Source organism: Bidens hawaiensis, unplaced genomic scaffold, assembly GCF_021521415.1.
Source record: "Bidens hawaiensis isolate Kalapana, Puna unplaced genomic scaffold, B.hawaiensis_p1.1 tig00044614_1, whole genome shotgun sequence".
Lineage (NCBI taxonomy): Eukaryota > Viridiplantae > Streptophyta > Magnoliopsida > Asterales > Asteraceae > Bidens > Bidens hawaiensis.
Genome location: NW_027497909.1, coordinates 129,343 through 139,584, shown reverse-complemented (window position 1 = coordinate 139,584; position 10,242 = coordinate 129,343). Strand labels below are relative to the sequence as shown.

The following is a 10,242-nucleotide window of genomic DNA, read 5'->3' as shown; positions in this document are numbered from 1 at the left end:
ATTTCGCCGGAAAAACGGGTTTTAGCTCGTTTTTCACCGTTTTTCGTCCCGTTCGTTCCAGATCTGAGCTAGGGTGACCCCTAAGCTCATCATAGGTTCGGTTTATACCCGATTCCATTTGGATCTCGTGACTTAAACGGTTTAACGGTGTCGTCTCGTCGTTTCGTGACTATATCTAACGGGTTTAAGCTAATAAAACATCATACTAGTGTTACCTCGGGTCGGTGCTCGGTTTCCTTCTTGGTTTCGGTGTAGATAGGGAAGAACCAAAGAGAAATCTTAAGTGTGTGTTTTGGGTGGTGTATGGAATGTGTGAGAATGAATTAAATGAGGGATTAATGGTTTATATAATTACGGATCATGGGCTTAAGCCCATGGTCCTTTCCTCTTTCTTTCATAATCCAAGTCCATAATCCATATCCATTTAACCCAACACTAGCCCAACTCGTATTCTATTTCTCTAAACCGATAACGACCCACTATAAAATAGACGATATTTATTCTATTAATAAAACCGAAATTAGGATGTTACAAAATACAAGTAAGACTTGCTTTCAGTGTGATATTATTAATTAAGTACAAACATCAACTAACAAATACAAATACAAAAACAAAAATCATCATTGTGATGATTTGACTATACAAGAATTCAGTGGCGGATCCAGGATTTTTTTTCCAATGGGTTCACTGTTTTTAAATGCTCTAATTTTATACGATCGGCCATAAAAATTTCGGGTCGATTCGAAGGTTTAGGTCGGTTCAACGGTTCATGTCGGGTAAGGCCGTAAGGTTCATTACATAACAAAAATATGATAAATTAACAAAAAACAAACCTCGTCATAGAAAGGATAGCATACAAAATAAAGATACGATTGTATTTTAAAACAAATGAAAAAAAAACTTACTTATAGCTGTTTTCTACGAGTTTTCATCTTTTATAAATATTGCATTACATCTTCAATCGAAACTTGTTGAAGGAACTCGCTTTCAATGTAACAAATTCAAGAATCGTTCAAGAATCCATCACCCATCCTATTACGCAATTCCGTCTTCAAATGCTTCATTGAAGAAAAAGAAAAACTTCTTTCAACACTCCCCGTTGCAACCGGTAAAACTAACGATAACTTGATTAAACGATAGACCAACGGGAAATCAATGTGTTTTCTTGCTTCCACCATCCTTTTGGCAAGCTCACTTACCCCATTCAAGCCGTCAAACCGTGTATTTTCTTTCACATTAGCAATGTAGTTGCCAAGTTAATAGATAAGTTTGTCTTTTTCATCAAAATTAAAATCATATGGATACATCTCGGCCAACTTTAGCAAATTTAGTTTATCAAAGGCTCCAAAATTAAGACACGGGCTCAAAGAACTCATATAAATAAGCAAGTTAGTGGTTACCTCGTTAAAACGGTTACCAAACTCTTGAATTTGCATGTCGAGTAGCGTGTTAAAATTGTTAACCACATAATGTTGACGATTAGTGATGCCGGTCTTCTTTCTTAGATTTTTCGGTCAACATAAACGGCTTCCATGTTAACCATTTCAATATCATACTTTTCACAAAAGGATGTGACATCTATCAAAAGTGAGTCAAAACCTTCAAGTCGATAGGTTTGTAATTCATCATTAGTAGTTTTGACTAGCTTAACCGCATTCAATATATCTTGATCTTTTCTTTGAAGTGCTTCACACAGTGTGTTAGTAACACCCAAAATGTGCTTCATCAAATGTAGATAAAATACAAAAGTATATGTTCTCATGTATAATTGAAGTCCATTTGCATGACTTTTGTGAGCATCAAGATATCACGAATTTTCTATATATTCAAGCACGTCAATAACACTAGGATATAAAGAAACCAAACGGGTCATCATTTTTTTCATGAGAACTCCAACGTGTATCTTCGGCTCTTGCAAGTGATAGTTCTTGATTTTGTCCACTTCCCGTTTCAACTTCCGGATTCAATCCCAATCTTCCTCTTTGACTTTCTCTTATCAAATATACCACTTGCAAGATACACCAACAACATTTACTAAACTTGATACTTTATTGCAAAATTTAAAAATTTCATGATGTTTGTTTGCAAGAGCCACAACAACAAGAAGTTGGTGAGCAAAACAATGAACATAATATGTAGATGAATTTTCTTTCAAAATCAAAGCTTTCAACCAATTAAACTCACCGGACATGTTACTTGCACCATCATATCCTTGGCATCTAATCCTACTCAAAATCAAATTGTAGTGAGCAAATAATTCATCAATGGCCTTCTTAAGAGATAACACGGTTGTTTCCATTACATGAACAAGGTCGACAAATCGCTCTTTCACAAATCCAAATTTATCAACATATCTCAATACCACATCCATTTGTTCCTTTTTAGAAACATCCCTCGATTCATCAACTAATATGGAAAAGACATCATCACCAAGTTCATCGAATATCTTCTTTACTACTTCTGCCACAGAACAATTACAAATCTCTTTTTGGATTGATGGAGCCATCATTTGGTTATTCTTCGGAACATTGCTTAATATAACTTTACCAATTTCTTCATTTGTTACTCCAAATAATTTTAAAAGCTCTATGAAATGCCCTCTATAAAGAGATGTTTTGAACTCATCATTACCACGAAAAGATAAAGCACCATTCAACAAACCATAAGTGGCTAAGATCGAAGCATTTACTCGAATCTTATATTCCCTTTTGTGTTTATCAGTTTTTTTAATCAAGTTCCACATGTACAGATTGAGCTTGATTAAGTAAGTCTTCTCCTATTTTACGCGTTTTGTCGTGTAAACAATTGCATTTACCGGCATGAGTTGTAAATCTTGAGATTCTATGCCAACACCGTACCCCCTTCACTCACAAAAGGAACATTGTGTCCAATTTCCTTAAACAAGTAACAATATAAGCAATACACTTTATCCATTTTGACACAATATTCCAACCAATTTCCATGCTCTTGTGCGTACCAATCCTTATTAAAATGTCTTGCTTTACCACTAAAATCTGTTTGTGGAAACTCATGCTCTGTTGGTTGACATGGACCTCTAAGCAAATAAGTTCATCTAATTTCATATTTTTGACTTGGATGATAAGATGAAATTGGTTTCCTTTCTGAAGGATCCCACGGAAGGTCATTCAAATCTATTCTTGAGGTTTGTTTACTACTTGAAGATGATGATTGAATGTTTGATGGTTCACTTGAGAAATATCTTTTAATATTCATAATGCCTACAAATAAAATTTAAACATAACTAATTTTCTAATTCAATTAACAAACTTCAACATAACCATTTAACAAACTTCAATATAATCATTCTTTCTAATTGTAATTTTAGTAAACAAAAAAGAATAATTGAAGCAAAACATCAAAACATACCTTACTGTGAAACTGGAGTGAAGGAGAGACGGAGACTAGGGATGGAGAGGAAGGCCGACGACGGTGTGCGGAAAGAGAGACGGCCAGCGGTGGACTGCGGGCGGCAGTGGTGTGTGTGTGTGTGTGGGGGGGGGGGGGGGTTTGGGTTTGACCTGCTGCTGTGGTGGGGAATTTGTGTCATGTTTTTGTGTGTTGCACTGGGTAAAAATAAAACCTAACTTGCTGGATAAAAAAAAGAAAAAAATTGGAAATAAAAAAAAACTAAGGCACTGCAGATGAGAATCGAACCCGGGTTGACAAGAGGGTTAGTGAGATTAAAGGGAGGAGTATTACCTCCAGACTAGAGATCCAGATTGTATATGGGATCACTCTCAAAATATATATGGGTTCACTCTCATAAATTGTACGTATATTCTATATAAATTTCGAAACTCAGTGGGTTCCCGTGAACCCGTATATGACTTTATAGATCCACCCTGCACGAATTCTCAAGAATCAGAATCAGAGAATAATAACAATTGGGAATTTGGGATGAACGAAGCGTCTGACTAAATATATAGAGGTGCACAAATCAGGTTTTACAAATACCTGGTTTCGGGTATGGAACCTGTTCCGGGTATGACCGGGTATTGGTAATACTCGGATTGGATTAGGGTCGGGGGTATTGTCTCTAAAAACCATACTCTATGCATCGGGTTCGGGGTCGGGTATAGAACTGGGTATTCTAAAACCGGGTATTTGAATACCCTATTTTCGGGTATTGAAAAAACCCTATTTTCATGTTTTTTTCGAGCTTTTTTCCGGGTATTTTTCAGGTATAGATTGAATTTTTTAAAAATGCTACATTTTTAGGGGTATTTTTAAGGTATTTCTTGAGTATAGATCGGGTATTTGAAATACCCGGTTTCGGGTATTGGAAAAACCTAATTCCGGGTATGAAACCGTTTCAGGTATAAAAAGAAACCGGTTTTGATTTTTTTCGGGTCCGGTTCCGGGCTCGGTTTTTTTTGTGCACCTTTATTGGTAATACCCGGTCACTTGTTTTACATCAATAGTAACTCGTATAGGCCAAGATCCTCAAAGCAAATACCCATGACCCACCTAGCTCCTGGCCCATTAGTTTCCTAAGCCATCATCTTACAAGCCCACAACTAATCTCCAAACCCAACACTCGTTCACTATCACCAAATATGCAAAATACATATAATAATATTAACAATTAGAAAATGTTTAATACAAATTTAATAAGAGAATGAAATGTAGAAAAAAAAAATTACCTTTCAACACTCCCCACCATTTATTACTTGAACATAGCGAACAACCCTCTCTCTTTACAAATATACGACTCATGTTCTACCGTAAACACTCCCTTAGCAAATGCCTCAATAATTTGTTCTCCGTACTTTGTTTTCACCACTTAAGTAGTCCCATTTGAAATTCTTACTTGAAGATACAACAAATCAACCTCAAAATATTTACTATGAAAATAGCAACAAAGTGATCACGCAACAGTTTTATAGGTAAAGTAACACTGACTTTTAACTTGGTCAATAAATTTATCAACCAAACAATTTCATCATTCACATAGACTGGTACTTATAGAGGTAGGGTACCAAAAAAACCCAAATACCCTTAAGTACCACCCGTGGGTCAAAGGTAAACTCCTCATATGTCACCTACGGGACAAATGGATCACCTTCATGACTCAATAAAAGAAGAACAAAGATGCGTCCTAGAGACTGTGCGGAAGCATTCAGGTACCCTCAGAATTCATCCGCAGGGTAGTATCCCCACCCGCTAAGATGACCAGAAGGCAATGTCATAGGACAGCTGTAATTAACTAATTACCTTCTCTAAGATTTGCCAAGGTCTTTTCTTTGAGAATACGTGACCCACCAGCCAATGAATGGAGGACATCTAGCCAGGTTGTTATAACCATGCACATGGCCAAAGTTATTTTGTCCTATCATAGAGAGACACGTGTCCATGTTGTTATAACCATGCACATGGGACGTATAGCTCAACCTATCACATGAGGGCACGTGTCCAGACGGTTACAAGAGCATCTTCTAGAAAGGGACAACTGGACCAATCACATTCCCACACCCTTCGGCTATAAATACTTCATAAACTCCATGAGGTAACACATTGACTCTCCACTATCTACTCTAAATACTTAAGTACTTTCTCTCCATCAGAACTGTACTTATTCTCACGCCGGGGGGTGGTTACGGGAAGATCCCCCCTGTTTTCCATCCCGTAACGAGCTTACGGTGCTTGTTTTGCAGGTTTCCGTCACTGGACTTCTGGAGGTTGTGCTCATATCGTTGGTGAGTTGTGTTTGACCCATACCTGTGGACTCAATGGATCCAGGACCCGTTAAGGGGATAGGATCCGTGTTTCTTCGTTGGTGCCATCCGTCATTGTGTTAGAACTGCAAAATTTTTCTGTTGGTTTTTGGTTCGTACGATATGAGTCAGCTTCCTGAGACGTGGATGGAAACTCCTATAATTGCTAGACGTTCCACCAATGTAGAAGCACTTATAGGTTCTACTCTGGGTAACTTGGAATGTGTCATGGCACTTGTAGGTCCTTCTCCGGGTCACTTGGGATGTATAACGGTGCAAACTCGTCGGACTCGTACAGAATTGGGTCTGGAAGACGATTCTAACGATTCTGAGTCGATGAGGACCCAACATCGAATTCCAGAGCTAGAGGACCCTTATCCCCTGAGGAATAGTTCCGTATCCAGCAGGAAAATGTCACAGCCGAGTACGAGCGCATGGTGCGTGAAGAGAGACTTCATGCTCGTATTCTGAATTATGATGAATCTCCCAGGAAGTCTCCTTCTCCTCCAACAACTTTGAGGAATAGTCAAAAACGCAGAAGCCTTCAAACTGAGGGGTTTCCCGAATATGAGTTTGTTAGGAGAGGACGTGGTTATCCTCGCAGGGTTACACATCCACATTCCTACAGAGAAGAATTGGAAAGTTTTGATCCGTCATACCATTCGAGCGCTGTTGGCTATTATAGCAAAGATAGCAGACTCCATGGTTGATAAGGGACTAGTCGCCCGCGTGCGACCATTCGCCATGCCGAATTACATAGCAACGTGGAGGAGGACTTTACCAAGCCATATCGCCCTGCAACTTTCACTGAAAAATCAAAGTTCATTGTACGTATTGCAACTGCTCCATTCCCGGTCAATGCGAAAATTCCAACATCCATAGGGAAATACGATGGGATGACTGATCCCAGTGATCACTTATTATACTTTGTGGCTGTAGGAGGAGTCAGCGGTTGGACTCTTCCCTACTAGTGCCACATATTCGCATTAACATTCACTAGTGCAGCACGGGAGTGGTCTGAGAAGTTGTCGAACGGACAAATTTAGAGCTGGGATGACTTTTTAGACAAATTTTCCCAGCATTTCAGTCAGCAGAAGAAGCACACTCATGATCCTTCTGAGATATTAGACGTGGTGAGACGAAACAATGAATCCATTGAGGACTTCATAACTAGATTCAACAACAAAAGTCTCAATATCGGCGGGATCAGCGAAGATATGCTGCCTAAAACGAGGAAAAACAAGTAAAATAGGGGAATGTGGTACTCACCTTGATAGACAAACAAAAATGAAAAGAGAAATATTAAAAATGATGATTCGCGGAAATCACGCGTAGACGACAAGGCCTATAAAGGAAAATAGAATATAGATATGCTAAGTTAATGAACTAGATAGATTAAGAAAGCTCGACAATTATAATTATTGTTAAGTTACTATTATATCGTTTTTAATCATAATTAATATAATTATATTTAAAGATATTATATGAAAAATTATTAGTTTGTTAAATTGTTTATAAAAGTATATTAAAATATTTTATTATATAAAAGTAAAATACATCTTTTAAAATATTATTAGTTTATTAATTATAAAGTTTACTTGTTGTGTGTGTGTGTTAATATAATGAATTAATACTAGTTAATTAATATATTTATAATATAATATATTTGTTTAAAATTTATTAATATAATGAATTAGATGAACTAAAAATAATAAAAACCCAAAAATCCTACAAAAACGGGCTGTCGGAACTCGAACCCGCGCCGGTAGCCGTTTCCCTCTAAACACACACACCAGTCCAAACCATCTGATCTATCAAGTATGTTGTTTATAGTTTGAAAATAAAAATACATGAATATAAGTTGTAAGAACCCAGAATTCACATGTGAACCCTAAAACCTTCAATCGTCCAAATCGTTAAACGATTGGCCGATTAACGTTAGGGTTAATATAGAGGACAACTAGACGAGTTAAAACATGAATTAAATTACCTCAAAATGTTTTTTAAAGATGGACAATAATACCGAGGAACAGGCCGGCGCTACCCAATGATGAACATGTGCGAACAGGTTCTAAAAATCAAATTAAGTTTGGGGGTTTATATGGCGAGGTTGAGAGGATTGCTTCTGCACGTTTAATTGCATTTATGTTAATGTGTATATGTATATTAATATAGGGTTAGGTTCGGCTTATAAGAAATACGAATTGCAGATTCGTTATGATTTGATTACCATAATACGAATATTAGTTAGGCAGAAATTAACGTAATTATCGTATTTACAAGATCACTTTCAACTTACAAACGAAAATTAAGGTCCAAGTAAACTAATTTTATATTCGGGTACAAGAAAACTGAAATGGATACGGGTTCGGATCATGGGTATCCAGTTAGAGATATTGGTTATAAACAAAAGTTCATTTTAACCCTGGGGTTTAAGAATGGGTACACAAAAGGGTAAAAAGTTTAATTCAGGGTCAAAATTTGAATAATCATAAAAGTTATTATAGTTAAATTAAATATATGAAATAAATAAGACGAATAAATAATACTAACTCGATAAAGGTGACGTTTTATTGATTAAAAATTCCTGAAGAATGAAAATGGGTTGATTAGTATAGACTTGAAATATCCGAGTTGTTACACAACTCCGGAGTTAAAAAGAATGCCCAATTTATGCTCAATGATGGCAAAGTATTTCATGTGTTCAACAAGCAAATCATCAGATAATTTTCTTTATCTTCACTTCTTGACTTGCGACCTTTTCTTTTAACGAATCAACCTCTTCTTTTAAAGGACCATTAATTTGCAAATAAACATCAGAAAATGATTGTTGAGAAATCTTAGGATCAGATTGTTGAGAGACTATATGATCAGCTTTTGGTATTACCTGATGCACAAAATCATCAACATTGGGTGTCTACTTCTTGGTTGTAGCTGTTTTCAACAAATGATCAATTGCATCATCTAAATTGACTTCAAAATCAGGTGCTTTTTTAGCTTCAGGTGTTTTAACCACCTCTGGAGTTTTATCAACAGATATTCCTTAAACATCTTCAACATCATTAGGCTCATTAACCAAACATTTATCAAATACTGACCTTTTCACCATATGCTTGATTCTTTTATTCTTTGGCTGACTTGTTTCTGGAACATATGTTTCATCGTCATCATTAAAATTTTTCTTTGATATGCGTTCATGACAAAAATCATGCATAGCTCGTGGATCAGCTAAGACATTCTTTGGAACCTCATTATCGATTCTGTGTCTTCATCATCAACCAAATGATCATCAGCAATAGGTAGTTGTTGAGCCAGATAGCAGCAGGAGGTGTAACAACCTCAATCTTAATAACACGTTTATGTTTCTTTTTAATATTTTGTGACCCTTCAGCTTCAGCTTTCACAAACCATTTACCACCCAATGACATAACCATGCATCCTCACATTTTCATTCTCCCGGTCAGAATCATTATCATCTTTTCTCCACTGTATTCGATGTAGCAACATAATCAGGATTCAGTAAATGTCCAAATAGTGCTCGGAACTTAGGAATTTGTTCCTCGTTATTTTTCCTTTAAATATTTAGCTTAGCACACCCAGTAACAAACATGTGAGCTAGCTTCATCTCCTCACCAGTCTTATCAATATCAGGAAACTGATGATCAATAATAAGCTGAATAAACCTCGGATACATCATCCATTTGTTTTCAAAATATAGCTTCATGTGCTCGAATATAATTTTAGAAAAGTTATATTTCAAGTTTAAGCAAAAAGCAGTCATCATGCACATTTGGTAATCCAGAATTTCTTCATAACCACCCTTCATGTGCCCAAAACAATGTACTACCACGTGTACCAAGAACTTATAAGGTCTTGACAACCCAGTCTTCAAGAACCATCTGTACAAATCATTCTGGTATCCCATTCTCAACAACTAAACCTTCACCATTCGTTCATCCAACGAAGTAGGATCAGTAGACTCATCACCTAGTTCCAATACATCCCTTAAAACTTGCTCAGAAATAATAATCTCTTTGTTTTTGACCACCGACTTTATACATCTTCTTCAAGATTTACGTTACTCCATAATTCAGCAACCAGCTCCTTGATTATCACAGTATTAGCAGTGATTGCTTTAAAGATCTTTGACCTCTCAAAGAATGACAATATAACTACAAACGGTTCCATCTTGTCATCCGATCCGTCTAGAAAAGCACATATATTATGATTCGCATCAAAATCTTTTACTTTTACCACCTACACCTACACAAACAAACAAACAGATAACATGTTAGTAAGTTTTAAAACAATTTTTAAACAAATCTTTAAATGTGTGCACTTATACATATTATCACGTGTAATTCTAAGAACAAACGTGTAAGTTCCATCCGCATAACATATTAACGTATAAGTATTTTGTACGTATAAGTCCAGTTCACACGTATAAGATCAAATAAACAATGTTCAAAATGTAAGTGTTCTCCGTACAAGTCAAAAATTCAACATA

General features: G+C 36.4%; 1 protein-coding gene across 1 annotated transcript; it reads right to left on the bottom strand.

Annotated features, from left to right (window-relative positions):
• Window positions 1-1,996: 1,996 nt before the first annotated feature.
• LOC143595062 (uncharacterized) lies at window positions 1,997-2,743 on the bottom strand. Its single transcript, XM_077074201.1, has one exon. It carries the CDS (start codon window positions 2,741-2,743, stop codon window positions 1,997-1,999), a length of 747 nt encoding a protein of 248 aa, XP_076930316.1.
• Window positions 2,744-10,242: the final 7,499 nt, after the last annotated feature.